Source organism: Cebidichthys violaceus, unplaced genomic scaffold, assembly GCF_023349555.1.
Source record: "Cebidichthys violaceus isolate CVI_PGR_0920_01 unplaced genomic scaffold, fCebVio1.0.p SCAF_69, whole genome shotgun sequence".
Lineage (NCBI taxonomy): Eukaryota > Metazoa > Chordata > Actinopteri > Perciformes > Stichaeidae > Cebidichthys > Cebidichthys violaceus.
In genome coordinates, this window is record NW_027176916.1 from 1,046,055 (window position 1) to 1,072,249 (window position 26,195).

The 26,195-nt window shown below is 43.4% G+C and overlaps 3 protein-coding genes across 6 annotated transcripts in view; 2 read left to right on the plus strand and 1 right to left on the minus strand.

The window, feature by feature from the left end:
- The window catches only part of arhgef12b (Rho guanine nucleotide exchange factor (GEF) 12b), a 29,961-nt gene extending 16,721 nt beyond the window's left edge, over nt 1–13,240 (plus strand). The window contains exons 17-38 of one of the 2 annotated variants that reach the window (XM_068735006.1): nt 72–104; nt 398–512; nt 637–742; nt 1,979–2,230; nt 2,465–2,615; nt 3,117–3,283; nt 3,439–3,585; nt 4,363–4,448; nt 5,124–5,249; nt 5,909–6,023; nt 6,154–6,254; nt 6,617–6,694; nt 6,807–6,882; nt 7,169–7,336; nt 7,487–7,574; nt 7,658–7,741; nt 7,831–7,925; nt 8,460–8,747; nt 8,881–9,084; nt 9,977–10,176; nt 10,335–10,407; nt 10,523–13,240. In XM_068735006.1, coding sequence (XP_068591107.1) covers nt 72–104; nt 398–512; nt 637–742; nt 1,979–2,230; nt 2,465–2,615; nt 3,117–3,283; nt 3,439–3,585; nt 4,363–4,448; nt 5,124–5,249; nt 5,909–6,023; nt 6,154–6,254; nt 6,617–6,694; nt 6,807–6,882; nt 7,169–7,336; nt 7,487–7,574; nt 7,658–7,741; nt 7,831–7,925; nt 8,460–8,747; nt 8,881–9,084; nt 9,977–10,176; nt 10,335–10,407; nt 10,523–10,536 — 2,767 coding nt within the window. In that variant the 3' untranslated portion in view covers nt 10,537–13,240. Of the gene's footprint in view, nt 1–71; nt 105–397; nt 513–636; nt 743–1,978; nt 2,231–2,464; nt 2,616–3,113; nt 3,284–3,438; nt 3,586–4,362; nt 4,449–5,123; nt 5,250–5,908; nt 6,024–6,153; nt 6,255–6,616; nt 6,695–6,806; nt 6,883–7,168; nt 7,337–7,486; nt 7,575–7,657; nt 7,742–7,830; nt 7,926–8,459; nt 8,748–8,880; nt 9,085–9,976; nt 10,177–10,334; nt 10,408–10,522 lie in introns of both variants that reach the window. The other variant, XM_068735005.1, reaches the window with a different exon arrangement.
- tlcd5b (TLC domain containing 5b) lies at nt 11,465–14,510 on the minus strand. Its single transcript, XM_068734980.1, has 3 exons — nt 14,235–14,510; nt 13,603–14,124; nt 11,465–11,835 (listed from the first exon to the last, which is right to left on the minus strand). The coding sequence occupies exons 1-3, from the start codon at nt 14,422–14,424 to the stop codon at nt 11,465–11,467; spliced, it is 1,083 nt and encodes a 360-aa protein (XP_068591081.1). The 5' UTR covers nt 14,425–14,510.
- On the plus strand, nt 13,336–25,440 carry rcc1l (RCC1 like). Of its 3 annotated transcripts, none has more exons than XM_068735009.1 (12): nt 13,336–14,373; nt 18,787–19,078; nt 19,179–19,308; nt 20,053–20,181; nt 20,340–20,406; nt 20,949–21,000; nt 21,345–21,429; nt 21,936–22,117; nt 22,597–22,684; nt 23,862–24,035; nt 24,203–24,288; nt 24,755–25,440. In XM_068735009.1, the coding sequence occupies exons 2-12, from the start codon at nt 18,788–18,790 to the stop codon at nt 24,830–24,832; spliced, it is 1,362 nt and encodes a 453-aa protein (XP_068591110.1). In that variant the 5' UTR covers nt 13,336–14,373; nt 18,787; the 3' UTR covers nt 24,833–25,440. The 3 variants fall into 3 exon arrangements, with proteins under 3 accessions (XP_068591110.1, XP_068591109.1, XP_068591108.1); XM_068735008.1 differs by lacking the exon at nt 13,336–14,373 and adding an exon at nt 17,824–17,881; XM_068735007.1 differs by lacking the exon at nt 13,336–14,373 and adding an exon at nt 17,841–17,981.
- Nucleotides 25,441–26,195: the final 755 nt, after the last annotated feature.

Below are 26,195 nucleotides of genomic sequence, written 5' to 3' on the forward strand. Positions count from 1 at the left end.
CACGCACACACACACACAGTATATTCAACTCCTTGTATTATTGTGTGCTAACCCTGAGCTGCCTGTTGCAGGGTCACGTCACATCCCACAGAAGAGGAGAAGTGGTAAGAGGAGGAAGTTTATTTTATATGTTCTATCATCAATCAGCTGCAGCTCTTATCTCTTTATATCTTTTATTGAAGTGTTTTAGTTTCTCTTCCGATATTTTACGAGTTGAACTAGTTAATGTCTTTAAATCAATTTGGATTAAAGGGTCTTCACAGTGCTTATTTTTAACTCTAATTTACGCTAAATTACATGGAAATACCGCAAAAGACGACGGCAGCTTGAGTCTAAAATGTACTTGTACGGTAAAGAGATTTATCACTTTTTTTTTTCTTGGCACGTCATGTTGCAGCCAAACAATGCAGTATGTGATCGTCACCTACATGAAGCACCTCGGGGTGAAAGTGAAGGAGCCTCGAGGCCTCGAGCACAAACGAGCGCGCATCAATTTCCTGCCCAAGATTAAGGTTCGTTCCCTTCTTCAGAAACACGCAGAAATACGACTTTATTTTAATGCCGACACGTACAAGAAGAAGCATTAGCACACAAGCTTTCACTGGTCCCACGGTCTTTGTTGTTTTGAACAAGCAGAAGAGCATCAAGCCTGAGAAGGACGGAGAGGAGAAGGTGAGGAAGCCTCGGTTTCCCAACATCCTCGGCCCGCCTCGCCGCCTGAGCAGAGTGGACTCCACTTCAGGTGAGAAGAACACTTTAGAGGAAGACTTCACCCACAAAACCACCTTTAGTACATCTGTAACTCTTCAAGAGTTTCCTCGAGTCCTTGAAGAGAACGCTGTCTTTCTCTCATGTCTGCGCTGACAACGGAGAATCACAAAAAACGGAGAAAAGTCTTGATGAACTGAAGTGAATGTTAAATGATAGAAATAGATAGAAATGATAAACTTAAACAGCAGTTTGATCCAAGAGTCACTTATTCAGCCGTATGCTCACTACTTCACTAACACGTGTGTCTTTACTCAAACGTTACTATTTCAAACACTTCTGAGTCGCATGGATGAGAACAACAAAACAGATCTGATCACATATCAGGAGAGCGACACACACAGACGGTCAAATTGAACAACAAAGATTTTCTTGTACGGTCGTCCCAGCGTTAACACGTGTGTCCTTAACATGGACAAAACAAATTAATAATATGAAATGAAAATAAATTAAATTAAATTATATAAAATATAAAATAAAATTGTAGTAAAATAAAATATAAAATAAAATACAATTTTAATAAATAAAATATTAAATAAAAAATAAAAAATGAAATAAAATAAATATAAAATAAATATAAAATAAATAAAATAAGAAAAGGGCAAGAAGAGTTTTCAATAGTAAGTAAGCATACGACTAGAGAAATTTAACTTGGATTAAACTAAAAACAGATGTTTTGATAAAGTTTTGCTGTCCTTAATTAAACCCCCACTCACTTCAATTCATCAAGACTTTTCTCTGTTCTTTGATTCTCTGTTACTGTGGAGACGCGAGAGAAAAACAAAGTCCTCTCCAAGAATGCCAGGTATCACTTCTGGAGGAGAGATGGTGATGAGAGACGTGTCCTCGTTTTACCCAAACTAAGCCGTCAGTATTCATTGAAGTTGATAGCATTGTTTTTCTGTTTCATTGTCTGATGCTCTTTCCTTTGAGGCTTCATGGAGGCTGATCAGCAGACTTCCTGTGGAAAGAGGAGTCTGAGACATTCTTATTTCCATTTTACGATTCCCCTTAAGGCCCTTAAGGCGGTTATCTGTTGTTCTGATGTTTCTGTTTTTCTGGAATATATGAACACGGAGATTTTGATTACTTTTGTAATTTACTTCTGCTGTAAAAAATACTTCTCTACATAGGAAAGAGGTGTATTTGTGTAAAGCTGAGTGTGTACATACAGAGACGTTATCACTGTTAAACGTGATGTTTGTCTCAGTCGGTAAAGCCGTAGCCGTGGAGCTGAACAAGCAGCGTTCACCGAAGCAGCTCTCCCACCCTGCCGTCGGCATCCCCGAGCAGCCCGACTCCTCTGCCTGGAGTTCTGGACGGCTCCGTGGGAACCAGCTCGGCGAGGGATCGGACGCCGGCCCGCAGTCTTTGCCTTCCACCGGCAGCAGCAGCACCTCCCCCACACACAGCTCGCCCACCGGTCAGGCCTCAGACACCAGCGGACAAGACTCCGACTCCAGTAAGAGACACCGCGTCTCTTCCTCAACTCATTTAGGCATTCAGGGGACAAGATTTCTTTAACGTGAAATCGAAATGAAATAAAGCTTTTAACATAAGTAACTACTGATATTATTGTGAATGCTGTTGGTTGTGACTCCTCCTCCGTCACAGGTTGCGTGTCTTGAAGTAAACGGTGAGTGTTTGAGATGGACTCTTGAATGGCATTATTTAGACGTGACTGTCCTCTTCACAGATGTGTCTCCGTTCTGCGTCCAGCCCAGACCGGGTGAGGGTCTGCAGCCTGGAGACCACCAGGACGCCGTCTCCAGTCCGACCAGCACTCAGTTTGACTTCAGCCCCACCAACCTGGAGCAGCTGCAGGAGGAAGATCAGGAGGCTTTCAGGTGTGCACAGGAGGGGGTTTTTCATGCTGGTCAATTTTGAGATTTTGAGTTATTTTGCTTCCATGTCTTCTTTCGGACTAGTGGAAATATTTATTTTACTGCTAAAAGTTACTAAGAATTATTTCTACTCGATGATTATTTTATTACTTTAGTTTATTTCTGAAAATGCTGAAAACTGCCGTCAGCCCATGATGGCGTCTTCACGTCGTCTATAATTTAAAGATAATAATCTTACTGTCGCATAAGTCAAATAAAAGAAGCAGGAACCAACAGTATTCTTTTGGAATTCACGCTTGAAAAATGACTCCAATAACGTATCGATTATGAAAGCAGCTGCAGATTAATGAATCGTTTCAGCTCCACATTAACTGTTGTCACAGGAGGAGAAAATTAAGTAATGATAAAGCATACGTATAAGGATTGTCCTTCCACTCGTTTGGACTATTTAGTGTAATGAATAAAGACGAGCCTCTGTCCCTCTGTCCCTCTGACCGACAGCAGGATGGAGCTGCAGTGTCCGGTGAGTTCGGCCGACGTCCAGAGTGAAGACGACCAGGCGGGCGAGATGGAGTGTGAAGAAAACCCCGTGAACTGGCAGAGTCTGGTCAGTCGAGGCGTCCTGGCGAGCTTAACGCCGCAGGAGATCAAACGGCAGGAAGTCATCAACGGTGAGTCGGTGGGAAAAAAAGAAGAAGAAAAAAAGGCTAAGATACGGAAATATGTGCAGCGTGTCTTACGTGTGTGTGTGTGTGTGTGTGTGTGTGTGTGTGTGTGTGTGTGTGTGTGTGTGTGTGTGTGTGTGTGTGTGTGCTCCACCTCTCAGAGCTGTTCTACACGGAGCGCGCTCACCTGCGGACGCTGAAGGTGTTGGACTGTGTTTTCTACCAGCGGCTGAACAGAGACGGCGTCCTCCCCCCCGAGGACCTCAAGCACATCTTCAGCAACCTGGAGGAGATCATCCAGCTGCATGGTAACGGCACAGATTCCATTCACTAAATATGTATGTGCAACCCTATCAATGTAAAACAAATCTTTTGACTGTTAGCTGCCTGTTGTTGTTGTTGTTATTAATTTAAGAGCTACAGAGTTTGTTCGTTCACAACAGCTTCAACATTCCAGCTAAAACTGGAATTTAAGTTTGTTTTCCTAGACTTCACTATTACAGCAGCTTGGAAACAAATCAAATTTCATAATGTAAATTAATAATGTATTTGAACTCACAAAGATCAATGTTTTTCAGCAGTGCTGAATCGTTTTCTCTTTTGATTTTCATCCTGTGTTTTGTGCTATTTAGTTTTTAGATCTGTATAAATGTGTGACTGTATTTCTGAATCCTTGATTGCTCCGACAGTTTAACAACATTCGTCCCAGTCGGTATGAACGTCAGTCAGGTGACTTCTGAAAAGCTGATTTTAATCATTTAAAATAAGAGATCACGATATCTGAGTTACGAGTGTTCCAGCTTCCCTCTTCTTATTCGGCTGTTTTTCATCAAGTCATCATGCAAAGTGTAAACACATGCTTTGACCACATTCACATGTCACATTATGACAAAATATCTCAAATTTCAAACGTTATTTGATATATTGTTGTCACGGAATAAATAATTCTTTAGCGGTAAGAGAAGATGAAATATGTCAAAACATAAGCAGAGGAAAACATGACGAGCAATCATCTGAATTATGAATTACGAAGAAGAAGAAGAAGAAGGAGCTGACTGTTTGTATTTTATAACTTTGCTTCACAGTTTCCGTGACGGAGCAAATGACAGCAATCAGGAAGAGGAGCGAGACGTCGGTGATCGGTCAGATCGCAGATGACCTCCTGTCGTGGGTAAGACCGGATATTCAATCCATGCCGGAGGAGGATTGAGAGCTTCAGCACAGAGTGAAGGGAAATGTTTGCGAGTGAGGACTGCAAGTCAATAACAATAGGATTTATTAGGCACTGCTGGTTAGAACAAAATGCTTTGTCAAAGACAGGAAATGTACTTTTTTATCTATAAAATTTTATCTTTCTTGTGTTTGTTAATTTGACAGGGACAATTACGGAAACTCTGAAATGCAAGTGAGGAAAAAATGTATTCTGGTGATCTGTGTTTATGCTTTAAGAACCGGTGAAAAAAGGTTTTGCAAGGATAATTTTATATTATTAAGTACCTTAATTATATAATAATTAAGGTACTTACATTTTTATCATTTGAGAAACTGGTGAAAAAGTAATTTTTTTCACAGCATCATTTTTTATTTGTTAGTTTTTTTAATTCTCATGTTGGCCACAAGAGGCTGAAGTGAACCACTAAATGTTCTAATTTGGACTTTAAGCGTTCATGTTTTCTTCCAGGTGAGTTTTAATTTACCAAACTTTCTGACACACAATATGTGTACCTTGAGTTAAAAGTGGGAAAATTAAAACTCATTTGCACGAATTTAAGTTGCTCTGGGTGAAAACATGAGCTGCAGTAAACACCTTGAATGTAAATCTACCGTGTTTGTGTGTTGATTCCAGTTCAGCGGGGAGGAAGAGGAGAAGATAAAACGAGCAGTGGGAACTTTCTGCAGCAACCAGCCATCTGCACTGGAGCTCATCAAGAGCAGGCAGAAGAAAGACCAGCGGTTCACCTTATTCATGCAGGTAAATACAGGAAACGCACCGTTATTCATGCAGGTAAATACAGGAAACGCACCGTTATTCATGCAGGTAAATACAGGAAACGCACCGTTATTCATGCAGGTAAATACAGGAAACGCACCGTTATTCATGCAGGTAAACACAGGAAACACACCGTTATTCATGCAGGTAAACACAGGAAACTCACCGTTATTCATGCAGGTAAATACAGGAAACTCACCGTTATTCATGCAGGTAAATACAGGAAACACACCGTTATTCATGCAGGTAAACACAGGAAACACACCGTTATTCATGCAGGTAAACACAGGAAACTCACCGTTATTCATGCAGGTAAATACAGGAAACTCACCGTTATTCATGCAGGTAAATACAGGAAACACACCGTTATTCATGCAGGTAAATACAGGAAACGCACCGTTATTCCTGCAGGTAAATACAGGAAACGCACCGTTATTCATGCAGGTAAATACAGGAAACGCACCGTTATTCATGCAGGTAAATACAGGAAACTCACCGTTATTCATGCAGGTAAATACAGGAAACACACCGTTATTCATGCAGGTAAATACAGGAAACGCACCGTTGTTCATTCATTCAGATTTCTTTGTGTTTTTTTTTAAATAAAAAAACAGAAGATAACATTATTGTCTTTCTTTCAGGAGGCTGAGAGTAACCGTCTGTGTCGCAGGCTGCAGCTGAAAGACATCATTCCTGTAGAAATGCAGAGAGTCACCAAGTACCCGCTCCTCCTGGACAACATCGCCGAGTACACAGGTAGAAAAACTGCACAGGCGTCGGTGTGACTGCAGGCCTCTGTATGTAGCTCATGATGTTGGTGGAGGAGTGGAGGAGTGTATGTCGTACATTAAGCAGCTGTTGGTCGTGTTTGTTTATCTCCACGCAGGAGATGCTGAGGAGAGGCAGAAGGTGAAGAAAGCTGCCGAGTGTTGCAAAAAGATCCTCAACAACGTCAACCAGGCGGTCAAAGAGGCCGAGAACAAACAGGTACAAACGCTAGAATCCTATGTATTTATTTATTCATCTGTCTGTCTGTCTGTCTGTCTGTCTGTCTGTCTGTCTGTTAGTCTGTTAGGGACAGTGCACATTGATGAGTTGATTACTCATGAGTGCAGGTTTAGTTTGCTTGAAGCCGTCTTTATAGTTTATATTTTTAGTGTCTGTAAAGGGACTTGGATGGTTTCAGACTCGCCGTACTTGCTTGTGACCAGCTTGTAAAACAGTATGTGATGTGGGAGAAGATCACAGCAGACACAATGTAAAATATAGATCAGTTAGGGTTCAAGTTTTTTTTCTGCTAGATTCCAGGGTTAGAAAACCACTGAAGGAGTTGTGTTGTTTCTCAACAGAGGCTCGAGGACTATCAGAGAAGATTAGACCTCTCGTCTCTCAAACAGAGTGAAAACCCCATGATCCTGGAGCTGAGGGTGAGAAACCAGTTAGTTATGAGCTCAACATCAACGTCTTCCCCTCATGTAGGACCGAGGTACCTTGAAGCTGTGCTTGTATTTTATTTGAGAGTTGATTCCTGTCCTGCAGAATCTGGACCTGACCAAGAGGAAGATGGTGCATGAGGGACCTCTGTCCTGGAAAGTCAACAAAGACAAGACAATTGGTAAACACACACACACACACACACACACACACACACACACACACACACCTGTATATGAGAATAACAAAATGCAGTATAACTTGTTCACCAGTGTTTGGAGGATGTGCAGATTAAGTTTGTGACACAGTGAAATTAAAACAAAAAGTACGAATAACACCTTTGTCATGTTACAGTATGTACAGCAGTACCCTTAATGTATTCATACACACACACACACACACACACACACACACACACACACACGCACACACACTTTTATATTTCCTTGTATATATTTTCCTTTCAGAGCTGTACACAATCCTCCTGGAGGACATCCTGGTCCTACTGCAGAAACAGGACGAGCGCCTGGTGCTCAAGTTTCACGGCAAGAATCCGGCCAGCGCCGCCGACACCAAACACATCTTCAGCCCCGTCATCAAGCTCAACACGGTCCTGGTCCGTCCGGTGGCGACCGGTAAGAACCACGCCTGTGGTGTTCTGAATCTGAATGTTTTTCTTACTTTGTGTTCATTAACTCCCGTGCACACAGTGCATATTTCGTAAAAACCTACGTATACGTGACTGTCATGTGATCCCTTGTTTTTGCACTTCCTGTCCTCTGCAGACAACAAGTCTTTCTTCGTGCTGTCCATGTCGGAGAACGGGGCTCAGATCTACGAGCTGACGGCTCAGACGGTGTCCGATCAGAGAGCGTAAGTGTCGCACCACAAACACAAACTCCAGGTCGCCCGCTTCCTGAATCTCACCCCGCTGTGTCGCCCTTCCGCTCATCCAGGTGGCAGCGTCTGATCACTCAGTGCGCCGACGCCATGAAGGCCAAACCTCACGACAGAGACGGCACACCTCCGGCTCAGTCCCAGTGAGTCCACGAGCTGCAGCCACTTACTCGCTGATTCTTCTTCTTCTTCTTCTTCTTCTAAATGTGTTTCTGATGTGAATGTGTTTCAGAGCTGAGCGCGACGCTTTTGAGATCATCAAACGTGGGATGCCTAAAGCGAGCAAAGATCCTAACGGCACAGCAGGTGGAAGCATCCATTCTTCAGGTACAGTAGCAGTCATTCAATTAACTGTTCTTTATTTCAATCAATTAGTCAGATTGTCAGAAATGTTTATTGACATCAATTTGATCATCTTTTAAGTAATTAATCGAGCACAAATGCCCGTTACTTTCTGGTTCCAGCTTCAAAACTATGATGATTTCCTGCCTGTCTCTGGTTTATATCATTCTAAAACTATATCTTTATTTTATTTTATTTTATTTTATTTTATTTTATTTTATTTAGTTTCGTTTCATTTAGTTTTATTTTATTTTGTTTTATTTTGTTTAGTTTTATTTTGTTTTATTTGATTTAGTTTTACTATTTTCTTACAAATACAAACAAACAAACTATCTGGTTGTACATTAAATATACAACTAATTGAATAGATATGAAAAATTAATGAATATAATAATTAAAATTAAATATTTTCATCAAGAGGTTCAACATCAACACAAACTAACTTTGTCTCCATCACTTTGCTCTACAGATGTCTTTAATTTCAACATACCGCTTAAATGATTTAATATTTTTCTACAGCCGCCTCTTCTCCAGACATCCGAGCGCCAGCGGGTCTGAACCCGTTCGACGGCATGAAATCGGAAGAGGACGAGGAAGAGGAGCTGGTCGCGGCAGACGGACGGGAGGACGGGGAGGACGATGAAGAAGAGGTGGACGAAGCGGAGCTGGAGGCCTTCCTGGACGGGCATCTGGCGGACGGACTGCCGTTCCTGCAGGAAGCGTCGCGTCCGGGCATCGCCGATGAAAACCAAGAGCACGACGCATTCGGCACAGCGCCCTCTAAAGGCGAAGAGGCTCTCAGGACATGTAAGTAACAACGTAGTAAAGGGTCAGTTCACCCAAATAACCAAAAAATACATGTGCCTCTTACCTCCAGTAGAGAGTTTATGAGAAGATATGCACATCAGAAGATAACACTTTTTTTTTGTTTGTGTCCAAGTGGCGATGCTGAAGCAGGCTCTTTTCAGCCACATGATAAGCAGAGAGGCAGAGGAGGAGAAGGAGGAGATTGCGGCCCCCGGGGGTCAGCTGCCCGGGAGCCCCGAGGGGCCCTCTGAGAGCCGAGTGTCTGCAAGTACGCAGAAAGAAGACCCTCAGCTCCCTGCAGGACTCGCAGAGCCGTCTGAGACCCCTGAAGGCAACGGTGAGGCGTCTTTGCCCCGTCACACCGAAGGACTAAAGGAGTAGTTTCCACAAAGCCTTTTCACTTCCTGTATCGGTACCACACTCTCTGAACCCAAAGCAGTCGGTGGTGTAGTTTTTCACAGCAATATAAAAGTCCTGCACCTCTATGGACACAGAGCAAGCATGGCTAGAAGAAGAGAGGACTCAAAACATGTCTTCTGTGCAGTACAACACAGTTACACCGTGCCATAGATGTTGTATTTCTTTGATTATTTTTGTTTATGTGACTGTTCGTCTCAGCCGAGTCAATCATGGCTTCATAGTTGCGCTGAGGAGCTCAGAATTTTTTTTTTTTTTTACAGAATCTGGTTAAAGCAAACGGTTTATTTTGGGGAGAGATTTTAAATGAGACATGTAGAATAAAATCCCAATTTTTTTTTACGCTTTGTTTCGGCTGCTTTTTCTGATGGAAGCGTTTGTCGCACACGATGTGTTCATGGACCGTCGGAAAGATGAAAATCTGATGTTTTTTTGGTTTTTTTTTACAGCTTCTGGCTTTGACGTAGTTTTGCCAATTGTTTACTGAGAACACGCTTTTCAATCCCGCCGGCGGGATTTGTGGTTCAGAGGGTTAAACATGCAGCCGGTTAGCTTAGCTTAGCATAGAGACAGGAAATATACTTTTTACTTCTATAAAGTGTTAATTAATACGCTTCAGAGGTTCTGGTAGGCGACTAAGCCAGGCTAGCTGTTTCCTCCTGTTTCAAGTCTTCGTGCTAAGCTAAGCTAACCGGCTGTTGCCCGACAGATACGAGAGCTTGGTCCCAATCTAAACCGCCTCCAAAATGATACCTTTTTCTTTTTAACAGTTTTGTTTCTAATAAACCAAAAACACACATGTCTCCACCCAGGCGGTTTCGTGGTTCTGGATTTCTGCGGGGGCTCCGAGGAGAGCAGCACCGACGACGACGGGGGAGTCGGAGGCGACGTGGGGATCGACATGAGGAAGCTGCTGTCCTCCTCCTCGCAGGCAGGGGGCGACGGCCCCAACCTCAGCCGGCAGCTTATGACCCACCTGCGCCTCCTGCAGGCCGACCTGCAGTACCTGAAGGTACCTCCCATGATCCCATGCTGCTTTTACGATGTCAGCAAAGGTCGCCTGTTGTTGCTGCTGTTTTGATTGAGAGACGCCAAAGCAGCAGAAATGTGTTCAGACAAATATGATGAATGACGTTTTAGTTGACTTGTTGTGTGATGATGTGTTTCCAGGAAGTGGAGCTGAAGTACAACGAGCTGCGACAGACGCACAGTGACACAGCTACTGACTCCGATGACAACAATGGTGTGTTTTCACTCATTCATTTTTCACCCTCTTGACATCCATCTTTTTTGTACGTTCACAGTGAATCTCAAAACGCCGTTTGTTTGTTTGTGATTTTTTTTAATTTTTTTTTCAGATGGGATTCAGTGACGACAGACTTCCTTCTCTCTCTTGACTTTCGTTTCTCCACGATCACTTTCTTCCGGATGAAATCTTTGACGGTTTAACGCCCCCCCCCCCCCCAAAAAAAATGGCGACTTCAGGAATGTGTCAGTGGAAGAAGTTATCATCATTGTTAGGAATGTTTCACTATAAAGAGGAGAGAATCGTTATATATATTATTAATCGACTGCATAAATTATCTTAAAACACTGGAGATATGAAATGAAAAAAAGCATGTGTGACGTCACACGGACGAACAGCAAAGATTAAGAGACATTAAGAGAGATGATCCTCTGAGGATCTCGTTCAGGACTCACTGCTGTAAGCTTGATGTGACACAAGGAGACGACCTCTACTGTACATATTCAGTCCAACATAGATGAACGTGCTTAAATATAGATTTACTTATATTGTGAAGGCCTTGAAGAGCAACCGTTTCATGCCAACATGTCCTCTCACTACACTGATTTATGTTTTTTAAATTCTGCAACATTCACGACATCCCCAAATGTCTGTGGATGTCTTTATCCTAGCTTAGCATAAAACGGGAACACCAAGCTACCACCACCTCTGAAGTTCAGGGATTAACATGTCCTAGCATGTTTCTTTAATCCGAACACAAACAGAAGTGTACAAATTACTTTTCAGGGGATTTGATAGCTGGTAATATTTATTTGGACTTCCAAGAGTCTTGAAGTTGCCAAGTTTGGTGCAGAACCTTTTGCTCGCGGGTCGTGTATGGAACCCCGTACTATTGTTCAAGCATGCAGCTCCCAATAACAACAAAAACAAACAGCTTTTTAAACTTTTTCTTTCAGCACAGTCGCCAGGAAATAATGTACGTTTCTGCAAACCACAGATACATTGAATGTTTTTCTCACCTTGTCTCATCTCCTTGTTTCGTCTCCTTGTCATGTCACCTTGCCGCGTCCCCCTTGCCGCGTCTCTTTGCCGCGTCCTCCTTGTCGCATCCTCCTTTTCGCGTCTTCTTGCCCTGTCTCCTTTCCACGTCACCTTGTCGCATCCTCCTTGCTGCGTCCTCCTTGCCGCGTCCTCCTTGCTGCGTCCTCCTTGTCTCCTTGCCGCATCTCCTTTCCACGTCACCTTGCCGCGTCCTCCTTGCCACATCTCCTTGCCGCGTCTCCTTGTCCCGTCTCCTTTCCGCGTCACCTTGCTGCCTCCTCCTTGCCACGTCTCCTTGTCCCGTCTCCTTGCCGCGTCTCCTTGCCGCGTCACCTTGCCGCGTCCTCCTTACCGCGTCTCCTTGCCACGCCTCCTTGTTACATTCTGACTTTAGTTTAAACCACGATCTCTTTACGAACGTTCATCAAATAGTCTTGTTGCCTAAACCTCACCAATCGTGTCACCGTGGAGCATTATGCGTTTCAGTAAATATGATACGAGGCTGATATGACAGATGTTTATGAAACATGGAATGTGTCTGTGGTTTGCAGAAATGTTTCCAACATGTTTCCGTACATGTTGTTGTTCTCTACAGAGAGCTTCAGAGGTGATTCTAGGTGTAACTTTAACAGGCTAGCTGTTTCCCTCTACTTCCAGTCTTTGTGCTAAGCTAAGCGATTGATTAGCTTAGCACAAAGCTTGATTACACCATTTAAAAAATAGTCACAAGAGGCTTGTACATATAAAATCTCATTTATTGTCCATGTTGATACACTGAACATCATTTATTTGGGGACTGGCCACACATCTTTTTGTTTGTTTGTTGACTGGTTGTCCTCTTGGTTTGACTGCCTGAGCAAATAGCACCAAACGCTGTTGATCGCCTGACTTTAAAGTCCCAGATTTTTAAATTTCCTAGAGCACTTGAATGTAGCAAACATAGATCCAGATCACTGCCTGTTCATAAGGAGCTGGAAACAGTGTTAGTGCTTCAAATGCTCCACGACGTTTGGCTCCATGCAGTGCGAGAGCAGAAGGAAAGGATTTGCTGCTTCATCTCCTCTCTGTTGCATCACGAATGCAGACAAAACACACATTTTAATCTTCACCAAAATCTAATTTTGCTGAAGTCCTCCATTGGTAGAACTGCAGCTATAAAACAAAGTTAAAGCAGATTACGACATGTACTAGATACTGAACGCTCCTCACAGTCACATGTGAATTTACTGGATTGAACTTTATTGTAGAATTCTTGATTCGTCTCCGAGACTTTTTCTTTCGATTGTCATCAAACACTAAAAACGACTTTTCATTTTGATTCCCCTGAAAGGTTTTTTTTTCCCTGCGGTGTCCTTTCTGGCTCCCTGGTAAACGTGGTCTTGGTCTCGTGACGGCGGCCTCTCCTCCTTTTAGGTACAAAGATTCACCGTCACACTTCACTGTCACGGTTTGGACCGACAAACACTCACAATATTCACCGGCCACCTTGACGGCACGGACGAACATTGTGGTTTAGATGTTTGGTCGAAAAAAACATGAATAAGAAAACAAAAAAAAAAAAGAATATATAGTCAAAAACATATTGTTATGGGCTGTTTTCCATGTAAAGGAATATAATGTACCATTCTGAATATCAAAAGGTTTTGTGTGTGGTTTTTCTTTTTCAACACAAACTAGTGTTTAATCCGTGCAGCATTGATCAGTTCTATTCCAAATGTTTTTTTTATTACATTGCTATTAACCCTGTTATTAACACGTTTGTTGAGAACGTAAAGCTGATCTGAAGGGAGAGGAGAAAGTGTCATTTCATTTTTTTTTAGTGGGTCTCATGTTGGGGTTGGATGATGACGTCGTCTTATTAATCTTAAAACCTGAGTCGCGTTAAAGGAACAATCAACTCTGAATGAGGTCGAGGGTCAAGTGTCCACCAAAAAAAAAAAAAAAGGTTTAAAAAGTCACATTGATTAGCTAAAAGTGGGATTGTTTCATCAGTAAATCGGGCCGTTTGGTCCTTCTTTTATTGGGTTGATCCATCCACCTATATTCTGCCAGAACACGTTATATAATGCTGGAAATACGAAGGTTCTTCTGAGGCGTTAAAGATGCCCAAAACATAGTTTAACTGGCTTTAAGATGAATTCCTTCGCTCACTTTGTTTGTGTGCGTTGCCGTCTTTGAGCTGGTGGTTCTCCCGCCACCTTTTGTACTTGGCTCTGCTTTTCTTGTAGCCGAACCTGGCTATGTCCACCATGAACACCCAGGCCAGCCCGTACATGGCCACGCCGCCCAGCTTCATCACCAGCGTGGTCCTCGGGGACGTGAGCTCGCAGTAGAACATCGCCGTGCCGACTCCCACGCGCACGGTGGCGAACAGCGAGACGAAGAGCAGGTCCACGGCGTCGCCCAGCAGGCCGTCGTAGAGGCCCAGCCGGCGCAGGAACCAGCGGGTCTGCAGCAGCGGGTTGGTGATCTCGCTGCCGAAGATGACGCCGCAGGTCTCGCAGCCCGACACGCCCATGAGCAGAGCCAGCAGGATGCCCGCGATGCTGGCGGCGTGGTGGGCCAGCATGACGGGACCCTCGGTGTGGTGGCGCACGCACCAGCCCAGATCGAAGAAGAAGTAGCCCAGGCAGACGGCCAGCGAGAAGGTCTGGAGCTCCGTGTTTTCAGTACCTGGAGGGGTCAGGTGACAGGTTCCGCGTCGTTTTGAAACACAAGAGCACTTTCACAGCACTTTCTATGATAACAGTGACATATTTCAGGTGACGTTGTCTGGCGCTGACCTGCGTGTGTGAAGGGCCAGGGTCCGTCGACGAAGAGGACGTACGCCGTCAGCAGCACGATGACGACGCCGTGGGACAGAGTGACCAGCCGGCAGCTCCACTCGGGCCCCCGCTGAGCGAAGGTGCAGCAGAACAGCAGGTAGAGAACGAACCAGCCAATCAGGCTGCAGAGCACCTCCAGCGCCGGCATGGCCGTCTGTGTGGGACGAGCGGTCGTGCGTGTTTAATATGAACGTGTTTTAAAAAAGGGATTTATATTATTATTATTATTATTATTATTAATAAAAAAAACTCACTTTTTCACTGCTTGTGTACATTTGAGAATCCATTTTTTTTTTTTTTCCTAGATCAAAAAAAGATGAGAAACTATGATTTTAATACCTATTTCTTGATGCCTGAAAGCACAGGATGGATACATATGTAATCTATGTTTATTTAGAGTTAATATTTATTTGTATAAATAAGGATAAACTTCTTGAACGGATCGTGATTTGGAGTTTGGCGGGAAGATGAATAACGTGTCAAACATTTGGATTGACACAACTAATAAATGTCTTAATTTACCTTAATTAGTGCAAAAAAAACAAAATCAAACACGTCATGCTCGTTATGTGTTAACGAGCAGAAAACTAGTTTTGGTTCAAGCAGCAGACTTTTTATTTCTGTTGAGTTATTGAACCAAACTTTAATTCGGTTAATTGTCAAAGATCACAAAGTGAAAGTATAAAACGATGTTCATGTAAAACATGATCACGACTTCAGAGACGAACATTTCACATCAGTTCTTTTTCTGTGTTGCATTCATGAGCTGTTTAATAACACTCTGATGTCGTTGAAGGTAAAAATTGTACTCGAGTATTTACATTGTATACTACTTTACTTTATCACTCTGGTTACTTTGCAGATAAATAATACAAAATGTAATAAAAAAAAAAATATATTTTGATGTACTTTTAGTCGTTCAGTACTTTTACTTTTGGTACTTTAAGTATATTTTAAAACTTTTTCACTTACTTTTAATATATTACTCTTACTTAATACTTTTACAACGTGGTATTACTTCTTTTTAATTACTATTTCATTGTATCTGATTACAACCACATCAGAAATAGAAATATTTGTGACTGGTGCGTAACAATAAACACGGTGCGATAGAATAAAGATGAAATTAGAATATAAAAATATATAAATGTACAATAGAATATGATAAACAAACAATATAAGAGTATGGGTAGAATATATATTTTATTGAAGTATTAAGTGTCTATGAAGGGTAAACTACAGTGTGTTATTTAAATGCTGCTTTTAAATGCAAACATTGAGATAAAGTAAAGTGATACGGAGTAAGAATTCTGATGTTTAAATGTTAACACTAGAGCTGAATTTACCCAAACGTGGGTCCGTTTTGACCGTCCGTCTCACAGCGTCTCTTACCGAAACTCGTCGTCCTCTCGGAGAGATTCAGGAAGCGTGAAGGAGCCGACTCCGGCTCTGGTCCGCGGCCTCGGCCTCCATCACCGTCTATGTTCCATCGGAGACCAGCAGACTCAAACCAAAGGGCCAGAAAGCTCTCGGCTCATTTCAAACGGACACATTTGTTCCCCTCTGTCGGGATGACAGGAGTGGACATGTGCTGTGTGCCGGCTACTAGAGACGGTTAGTGGGTCCCTTATCCCCACCCCCCTCCTGGATCTCAGACCTGATCCTCTTAAAGGATTACAGGATCTATGCTTCTCTGCAGGTACCTGCTGTCAGACGAGCTCCATCACCTACCGATCCTGAAATCCTCCTTTTTCATTCACAAGACTGTCCTCCTTATGTCTCCGTCCCGTCCTTCACGTTCTCTTGATGCTGCTTTTCTCCACAATCTTTTTCTTTGTTGTGTAGAAAAGTGAGTAAAACACAAGTGCAGACAAGTACATGAACACAACTGCAACCCAGGAAGTTATACAAAGTAAAGACGGGTGACAAGTGAGAAACGGAGGTCCAGCAAAGCGTGTGTGTGTGTGTGTGTGTGTGTGTGTGTGTGTGTGTGTGTGTGTGTGTGTGTGTGATGCGTCGAGTCAACTATTTTGCTCGCCATTGACAAAATCCCTGAGAGTTTATTCTTCTGTCTTCAGGCAGGAAGGTGAAAAGTTCAAACTCTCTCAACAATAGTTTTCTACACTGTAGTTCTGAAATCTGCTGACTTCACACTTTTTTTTTTTTTCCTCAGAAGATTAAGTCGCTGTGAGCGTCTCAGCTGGGAGTCCAGATCTTTACCGCAGTATTTAACTTTCTTTTTCTTTTTTTTTTTTTTACACAATCTCAACATGTCGGCCATCAAGTGAAGCTGGAACATAATTAATGCTGGCTGGCTAATGAGACGCCATGAGGGGCGTTTACTTACGTGTGTCATAGAACAAAACTTCAGGCATCGAAACATAAAAACAGTAAAATAAGACTTCTAGAGGAGGGAAAGTGCAAAGATGGCGACTCATTTTTAAGACTCAATCCTGCAGCGCTTTGTGACCGGACGTGTAACTTGTAACTTGGACTTGTTCCAGGGCAAATATAATGATTTAATTTAATTACATAAGTGTGTGTCTGAGGTATACCAGAGCGCCGTGGACATCCAGGTAGGAAGTGACTCTGCAGGTTGTTAACCTGTGAAGCTAAAGTCAGGTTGCTGCAGCATTAACCCACTTCCACAGTCGCTCTAATCTCACACCCGAGTAGATTATGAAGCAACTCTTCTCCGCTTCGAGCCCTTTGTAGTTTCTTCCAAATAGAGACAGTTGTTTTTGAGATGCAGCGAGCATCACTACAAACCTACAAAAACCCGAATGAAAGAAAAAGCCCAAAACTATCAATACAAAAACGAGAGGTTATTGACAATAAATAATAATTTGAGTGGTAAAGTGGGTACATTTTAAAATACCTGGGAGAAGACAAATGAACACAGCACAATAATTAATATTCATCTCCCCAAAATATGCTGACTGTGTTGTTGACAAAATATTTTTATTAGTTAAATATATAATTTTTTAAAACATTGAAAAATCATCTACATGATTCTTCCAGCCTCATAATTTAAAAAAATGTGCTTTTCTATGTATATATATATTTGTATTTTTAATCATGTTGAATTTTGATATAATAATGTAATAGTAGAACAGTCACAGGGGACATTTTATACATTTAATGCACATGTTTCCTGATTCAGATACTTCATTTCTTAAGTGCAAGTACTAATACCACACCGTAAAAATACTCTGTTACATGTAAATATCCTGCATTGACAATTGTATTTAATTAAATTAAATTAAATTAAATTATTTAATTAATTAAAATGAGTTTAATTAAATACAATTAATTTAAATAATTTATAATTAAATGTACTGCATTGAAAAATATGTATTTAATTAAAGTTTAATTAAATACAATTTTCGATGCAGGACATTTACATGTAACATAGTATTTTTACGGTGTGGTATTGGTACTTGTACTTTATAAGTCACTATGTTACACACTCCGCTGTCGGTAGGTGGCGCACTGCTTCTCGCTGACGTGAGAAGGACCGTAGAAGAAGAAGAGCCCTATTCTTCTTCTACGGTTCTCCTCACGGCTCCGTTTCCTCTTCCTGTGTTAGCTAGGTGAACTAAAAGGTAAACAAACACGCGATAATGACATTGAAATGATAAATTACCAAGTTACAAGTTGGTTCTTCAGAAAACACATTATTAAACTCCTAAACAGGAAGTCGAGGTAAGTTAAATAAAACTGAGTTAGCTAGCTTGTTACATGTGGAAAGAGCACGAGGCGAAACTCCGCTCATTTTACTAATAATTTAATTTATTTCGTGAATATTGTCGACTTTCTAATTTATAAAAACATAGTGTAATATCTTAAACGAATGATAATTAACCGTGTTATCATTCGGCATTAACCATATTCACCAAACATCTCTTGTTTTAGGAGGCTTCCCGCCTTTAGTAGTCGTCTCACGACCTAAAGTAACGTGAAAGACGGGTCTCGATGGCGGTGACGCGGTTAAGAAGTGACATTTATTTCATATTTATATAACTGATTAATAGACCACCACCGAGCCGAATTTACCAGTAGACCCTGAGCAGTCTGACCAGTCTTCAAAGTGTCCCAGTATCATCGTTTCAATATTCAACAACACGAATGTAACATTATTTGTCAGAAAGTAAACGGAATTCGGTTCCGTTACATTTTCTCTTCAAAATAAAATAAGATTGCGGCTTTATTTTCCGCAGCCTATCAAAATAAAAGCTTAATTCATGCAAGTTTAACGTTTTAAAGTTTCACTATTTTTTATGTTGGTCCATTTTCTACAATTTGTTTCATACTGATTTGAATTTATTTGACAAGCTAATTAAGAACTATTGTTAGTAAGTAGTAGAAATAATTAACTTTCACTCCTAAATTATGAAAATAACCTCCTTCCATAAAATTGAATGTCTAAAATGGACTTCTGGTGTCATTAAAGACCCCAAACTGTGTTATATTTCCCCTCATGTCGGCTCGTCCCCCTCTCTTTCTCCAGGATGGCTCTTCCATGCGTGCGACTGTGCACCACCAGACGCGTCGGCGCCGGGCTTCAGGTCTGTGCTTATGCGACACTCAGTAAAGCGTCCAGACCCCAGCAGGAGAAAACCAGCGGCGGTCCAGTTTTTCAGTACGTCGGCCAGCACAGAAAGCCCAGCCACAAGGTGTTCGTGTGGGGCTTCAGCTTCACCGGCGCTCTGGGGATCCCCAGCTTCGTGGTGCCGGACAGCGGCAGGAAGAAGCCCCGCAAATACCAGCTGACTCCGTACCGACTGGAGACCGCCGAGCAGGTGAAATGTGGATACGGTGTGTGTGTGTGTGTGTGTGTGTGTGTATATATATATATGTATATAAGACTGAACTCACCAGCTGCTCGTCCCCCCGCTGTAGATCTCCTCTGCTGCTTGTGGTTACGGCTTCACTCTCATCGCTTCGCCGACCAAAGATGTGATCAAGCTGTGGGGCATGGGCCTGAACAAGGACTCTCAGCTGGGCTTCCAGCGCACGCAGCACAGCCGGCGTAAGTAACACAACAACCAGAACTTAACTTAACGTCCACAGACCATCGTCACCAGCTCTGTGGAGCGGTTGAGTCTCTTTTCAGCGTGTTTTTTTACGGACAGGTTTTTCCAGCTAAATAGCTCTGTGAACCCCCACTGGACACTACTTTACAAATACGTATTGTTTGTTAGTTATAAGTCAGAGCTTTGGAGCCTCAACTTGCAGGGAGGAATAATACTGTAGATATAATCAGGAAGCTGGACACATCCTAGTCGGGGTTCAGATGAAATGGTGCCCTGAAACTTTAAACTTGAGTTTTTTTTAGTGCGCTGCCCCTTTTAAATCAATTAACAAAACCATTTAATAGCACCAGCTGTTAATTGACCGGTGCATTTAACGGTTTCTGGTGCTCATAAGAAGCCAAACATACTTTATTTTTATTCCCGCTTTTAATGCCTCGAAAGCAGAAAGAGTGGAAATGATTTTCAGCAAACGTTTACCCACAAACGCAGGTTATTGACTCAAGAAAAGAAGCACAGAAACACAAACATCAGCCATTCAAACCTGCAGGAAATGTCACGTTACACACCGAACTGTTTACATCAGACGTCATTATGTATTCGTGATAGGAATTCATGAATTAATACACAACATAACAAGATGAAATACATAATATACACTTCCCAGTTTATTTTGATAAATCCCACAGCGTGCACTCGGCCTCACACCGCTTCCTTTTTCCTTCTCCCCTCGTCTCCTTTAGATCAGAGCTACGACTACGTGTTGGAACCCTCCCCGGTGGCTCTGCCTCTGGTCGAGCCTCTGCAGACCAAAGTGGTCCAGGTGGCGTGCGGCCGAGCTCACTCTCTGGTCCTCACCGACCAGGAGGGAGGTAAGAGACTCGCCCACAGCGTGATCTGGAGTTAAATGATCCTTTTTTTTTTTTTTTACATTCACACAGAACAGAAAGAGGTTAAATTCGTATGTTACACTGATGCTCAGTTGCCATATTCCGGCTCACCCTCTCATCCACGTCTCTGTCTCTTCTAGTTTTCAGTATGGGCAACAATGCGTACGGCCAGTGTGGGAGGCGGATAGTTGAAGATGAAGTTTACAGGTTTGTCCTGAAGCTGCACACGCACGTTTTCAACTTCAAGGTCTCTATTTGGGACCTTGTGGTTTCAGCCTTGATCCCTGTGGGTTACGGCGTCGTTGCTGAGATCTGAGACGGTGAAGGACCGATTAACCGGCCGGCTGATATTGATCTCGTTTTGACATAATCGGCGTCGGCTGATTAACGGCAGATTGTTTAACGGTAAATTAGTTTGGGCTTATTTGTCTTGTTTTGGTGCGTAACAATAAACGTAATAAAACGAGAAATTAAAAGCAAGTACTGCACAAATATAGAATGGAAAAAATATGACAAAATACCGTAAAAATATGCACAACATATCCGGTAAATTAACGTTGGTTTTACAACCTGACTGCTCGTGCTTCTTTTTAAAGATAATGATTATAAGTTATGACCAAACACATCAGTCTGCGTACTCTTCCTGTGAAAACGAATAATTACGAGCGGGAGGTTACAGGAAGTCTGAGAGAGAAGGATGACGTAACCTCGAGTGATGGCTCGCTCCTCTCTGTCTCGTGTCCAAACAGCGGCAGTCACGTCATTCACAAGATGGACGGCTTCGACGGCAGAGTCACCCAGGTGAGTGCAGCCTCTCCTCCTCGTCTCCTCTCTCTCTATTCTGTGCCTCCTCGTCTCCTCCGTCCTCCTGCGTGTGGCCCGTAAATCGATCTCAGCGCGTCGATTCCCTAAAATGCATCTCGAGGAGAGAGGAGGCGTAGGGGCGGAGCAGCTGTGAGCGAGGAGGCACGGGCGTTCCCTTTTGGCGACGTCCTTTCACGCCACGTTGATGCCCGTTGCCTTGACTTCTCTCTCCTCTCTACTTAGGCCCCGCCCCACGGGAGGCACGAGTGTGATCGCGTGTAGATTTGATGTCTTTTTAAAACAGCTTTTGATCACCGAAGGTTCTTCCTCTTGGTCTCCAGGTGGCGTGTGGACAGGACCACAGCCTCTTCCTCACCGAGACAGGGAAGGTGTTCTCCTGTGGATGGGGAGCAGATGGACAGACGGGTCGGTGCTCTTCTCTCGTCAGACCTCTGAAAAAGATGAAACGTGTCTTCTCTCCTCCACAGTCGCCTTCTTTTTAGTTTGGCCACAGTGACGTTGAACAGTTAAATTACCACTGAATACAGAGTATCGTTAGTAAAACCGCCTCGAATGTCTCGTGCAGCATAATCAGTGTTTCTGTTTATTACAGCGTTTATTTAATTAGCCACATGTTATAATCACATTTATGCTCCGAGCAGAAATAACCGATCAGAGACGAATATTTACTCCATTCTTGTTTTGTTTCTAAAACATTCCATTTTTAAAGGTTTTCATTCGTTACTTAATATCTCCAGTAGCAGCTTCCATGTGAGACAATAATCTATAATAATTGGATAAAAGTGAAAATGAGAACGAGAAAAGAAAACAAAACTGTTGCAGGAAAGACATCAGAGAAATCGTGTAATAAAAGGAAATTCATAAATGAGGATTCGTCTTCATTCCCGTGTGTTCGGTCCTCGTTCCTGCAGGTCTGGGCCACCACAACGTCAGCCCCCGTCCGGCCGAGGTCGGGGGGGATCTGTCCGGCGTGGAGGTGCGGCAGATCATCACGTACGGAGACTGCAGCCTGGCCGTGTCCGCGGACGGACGGCTGTACGGGTGGGGCAACTCTGAATACCTGCAGCTGGCCTCGGTCACCGAGTCCACACAGGTGAGGAGGACCAGCGCCGGACAGAGAACACCTTTCAGTTTGTTTAGGTCTTGCTTTAGTGCCATTGACTGGATGCAACCAGAAGTGGACGTATACGTCTCTGGTAGAGCCCCGCCCCTAAAGCATCCTCTGCTTTATGGTCTGTTTGACTCTAAATGGACCATAATGTACTAAATGAACATCATGCTGTATTGAAGAAGACTGTAAACTAGAGATTGAGACCATAAACTCATGTTTACAATGTTTACTGAGGGAATAAATCAAGAGAGAAGTAGAGTCATTTCAGACTAGACTTCTATACAACCAGAGGAGTCGCCCCCTGGTGGACACTAGAGAGAATGCAGCTTTAACACAGGTCCATTCTGCCTGGATGCAACAAGAGAAAGACCGTAGAAGAAAAACAACAACAATTGACTGGATGAGTTATAGTATTTGTAAAGTTGTTCAGGTGTTCACCGTCACTTGTCCCGGTCTTTCAGATCAACTCTCCTCGTCTTCTTCCTCTGGTCGGCTGTGGAAAGGTGGTCCAGGCAGCATGTGGAGGCACACAGGTGGCCGTTCTCAACGGTCAGTGTTCACACAAAAGACTCCTGTCGGGGGGGAAAGTACAGAACCTTTAGGGGTGTTTTGTACTCCAGTATAGATTCAGGACCAGAGGAGAGCATTTCTCTTAGTTTGTGAACATGAAAAGGAAAGTTAGTCTTCGCTGTCGGCTTCCCGACTCGTTTAACAAAAAAGAGAAAAGTTACACGAGCGGTAGAAGAAAGAGAGGCGGGGCTTTGAATGAGAGAAACATATGTTTTCCTGATTGTTTGTTTACCTCTTCAACCACCAGCGGCCCTCGTCAGACTCAGAGTCTTTAGACCGCCATGAAAACGCAGACAACGAGGGGCTGAATGAACCTTCTAGTCCTGGGACTAAAATCATCAGGAAGTTCTTGGTGCAAACGAGTCTATTTAGACCTGAAACCATGTCTGCGAGTTACAGAGCTGGTTTAGAGTTATCGGCTGCATCGAGGACGTCTTACAATCAAACACCCGTTTTCTGACCCGATAAGTTAAACAGCTTTTAAATGTTTTCAGTTTTTAGCTCCAAAACTCTTCAGTTTGGTGTCAGAGGAGCGACTCCTCACTCGGCCTCTTGGTGGCATCACAGTTCTGAGTGATCCAGACTTGATGCCGAGTCAACCAGCAGGGTTATTTTCCGTCTCTGCAGTCTCGTATTGGACTATTTTAAGTGTTATTTATGTTCACACTTACACACTTAAACCGGGGCTTTTCATGTCAAAAGCTGGAAATCCGTCCTAACTCTCCAAACATTCTGGTCCCACTTTTAAGCTTAGAAGTAAAGACCTTTTTATGAACTTCATCAATCTAGGATTTGCACCATGTGACACCATTATAGCGTTTTAAAATGGACAAAGTAAACTGTACACAAAAGCAGGCAGATGGACACTATTCTCCCACAATGCAATGCACAAAGAAAAAGGGTGGCGGGGGAAAAAAGTGAAATGAATTGTGGATGGAGGTAAAACGGCTCCTTAAATCATGAAAACCAAAAAAGTATCGAATCTGAGGAAAAGCCCTTTGATGAAGTTTAAAGTTTCAGTTTGATTGACGTCCAACGTTGTAAGTGTCACTTCCTGTTGGGACCAAATGGTTAACGATGCTAACCGCTAAAACGCAGCCTCTGTCCCCCCGTTTGTTTCACGAATCCCCGTCTGAGTGTCTCCGGGTCTTTTCAGAGAGAGGAGAGGTGTTCGTGTGGGGCTATGGCATTCTGGGAAAAGGCCCGAAACTCTCTGAATCCTCCACCCCGGAGATGATTCCCCCGGCGCTGTTCGGACGCTCCGAGTTCAACCCCTCGGTGGCCGTCACCAGCGTGCGCTGTGGCCTCAACCATTTCGCTGCCGTGACGGGTGGGTTTGTCACTTATTTTTGATACGTCACCACCACCAGCTCGGCTAGCTGTTTCCCTCCGTTTCCAGTATTTGTGCTAAGCTAAGCTATGTTTTTTTTAAATGATCTTCTGAGAAGCTTCTGGACTTGTTTCCAAGCGGCTCACGTCGGATGGTTTGCGTTGCAGATCGAGGTGAGCTCTTCGTCTGGGGGAAGAACGTGAGAGGCTGTTTGGGCATCGGCAAGAGAGACGACCAGTACTTCCCGTGGAGGGTGAGACGACGGCGATTTCAATATTAGTCCTGCAAAAACAAAAGAGGCTGATCTGTGAGCTCGGAATACAAACGGGTTTCTTTGGTGTGGAGTTGTTCCCGCACCGGCATCAGAAATGATACGGACCGGGTACAGACGAGTCTACGCTCCCGTGTCACGTAATCGTATCATTTATCAGCTCATCTGTATCACACAGCTACTGAGCATGTGCAGCTCTAAACTGCTTCCATCATCAGTAATCTCTTTCAAGACTGTAAACTAGAGATTGAGACCATGAACTCATGTTTACGATGTTTACTGAGGGAATAAATCAAGAGAGAAGTAGAGTCATTTTAGACTAGACTTCTATACGACCAGAGGAGTCGCCCCCTGGTGGACACTAGAGAGAATGCAGCTTTAAGACGTGACGCTTCGGCTTCACTTGAGATAACAGCAATCTCTGTGTGATTGTTTTTCTTTCCATCAGGTGACTGTGCCTGGTCAGGTGGTGGACGTAGCGTGTGGCGTCGACCACATGGTGGCGCTGGTGAAGTCCCTCCTGTGAGCTCCTGTGTTCCTGCAGCAGTGGATGAGAAGTTTGGATGTTTTTGCTCCTCCTCCTTCCTCCTCCTCCTCCTCCTCCTCCTCCTCCTCCTCTCTGTGGGAGCCGATCGGGGGCCACGTCGGCGTCTCTGAGCCAGCTGCTCTCCACAGGGGTCACGGACCCCGATGTCCCTCCGCCCGGCGCTGACGTCAAGCGGTGTGGCGAGCGGTCGATTCTGCAGCAAACCGTCACCGACACACGGCTCACTTCACTCTGTGAAGGTCGACTGAAGAACACTTCAGAGGACGGTTTGGTTCATTACAACGATTCATCGATTTAGACCAAGCAAAGCAGTGGATAGTTGTCCATTGTGAGGACTTCCTCTCTTCTCTTTAGTTCATTCAACTTGAAGGTCTCTGGGTCGGTTGGACAAAACAAGACATTTGAAGGTTTTTTCTTTTTCTGACATTTTATTGATTTAAAAAAAAAAAAAAAAAAGGTTAATAATAAAAGTTGAGAGAATGCGAGAATATATATAAATATTTATATTGATAGCAGTCTAGTAGATGAATCCACTCTTCCCACAGTGTTAGTTTAATGCCATTAAATACACAATATGTAAATGAGAAAATGACTTAATAAATATTTTTATATACATTTAGTTCCTAGAAAGTTTCCTGGAATGTGTGTGTGTGTGTGTGTGTGTGTGTGTGTGTGTGTGTGTGTGTGTGTGTGTGTGTGTGTGTGTGTGTGTGTGTGTGTGTGCGTGCGTGCGTGCGTGCGTGCGTGCGTGAGCAATCAACAAATAAAACAGAAAAGCGACGTCGTCACATTAAAAGCCAGTCTGTAAAAATGTGTTTTAAGAAGCGATTCACTCGAGTTTTTCCATTTTATGTTACTTAATACTTTTACATACAGGCAAATTAAAATACAATCTGCAGTATTTTTTTTTTACAACTTAGTGGCGGTGATGAGAGGAAATGGAATCGGTCACTTCCTCCCCTGCAGGTAGAACACGAGGCAGCGAGCCGTCGGGTTCAACCTTCGGGGGATTATGTGAGAAGAAAGATGACGCAGTGAGGTAAACCAATAACAGATCATGTCCTCTCCTTTAACCCCGCTCTGCACAGAGGGTTTCTGCAGCTGGAGCCGCCGCCCTCCTCCTCCTCCTCCTCCTCCTCCTCCTCCTCCTCCTCCTCCTCCTCTATCTGTGTTGTGGAGGCCACAAGGACCTGGCTGTTCTCTGCTTTGTTTACTCAGCTCAAACAATAGAGACAGCTGATCTACCTGCTGTCACGGTGGTGAAGACAGGTGTGTGTGTGTGTGTGTGTGTGTGTGTGTGTGTGTGTGTGTGTGTGTGTGTGTGTGTGTGTGTGTGTGTGTG

Bases quoted from the DNA above. Each gene is read 5' to 3' on its own strand.
- tlcd5b (XM_068734980.1), bottom strand. From the start codon at position 14,424: ATGCCGGCGCTGGAGGTGCTCTGCAGCCTGATTGGCTGGTTCGTTCTC. The intron at 14,125-14,234 runs GTCAGCGCCAGA...TGACCCCTCCAG, and splicing joins CTGGCCCTTCACACACGCAG to GTACTGAAAACACGGAGCTC. The intron at 11,836-13,602 runs GTGAGCGAAGGA...AACTAAAGTCAG, and splicing joins CGGCAACGCACACAAACAAA to AATGTAACAAGGAGGCGTGG.
- rcc1l (XM_068735007.1), top strand. From the start codon at position 17,911: ATGATAAATTACCAAGTTACAAGTTGGTTCTTCAGAAAACACATTATT. The intron at 17,982-18,786 runs GTAAGTTAAATA...CTCTTTCTCCAG, and splicing joins CTCCTAAACAGGAAGTCGAG to GATGGCTCTTCCATGCGTGC. The intron at 20,182-20,339 runs GTAAGAGACTCG...TGTCTCTTCTAG, and splicing joins CCTCACCGACCAGGAGGGAG to TTTTCAGTATGGGCAACAAT.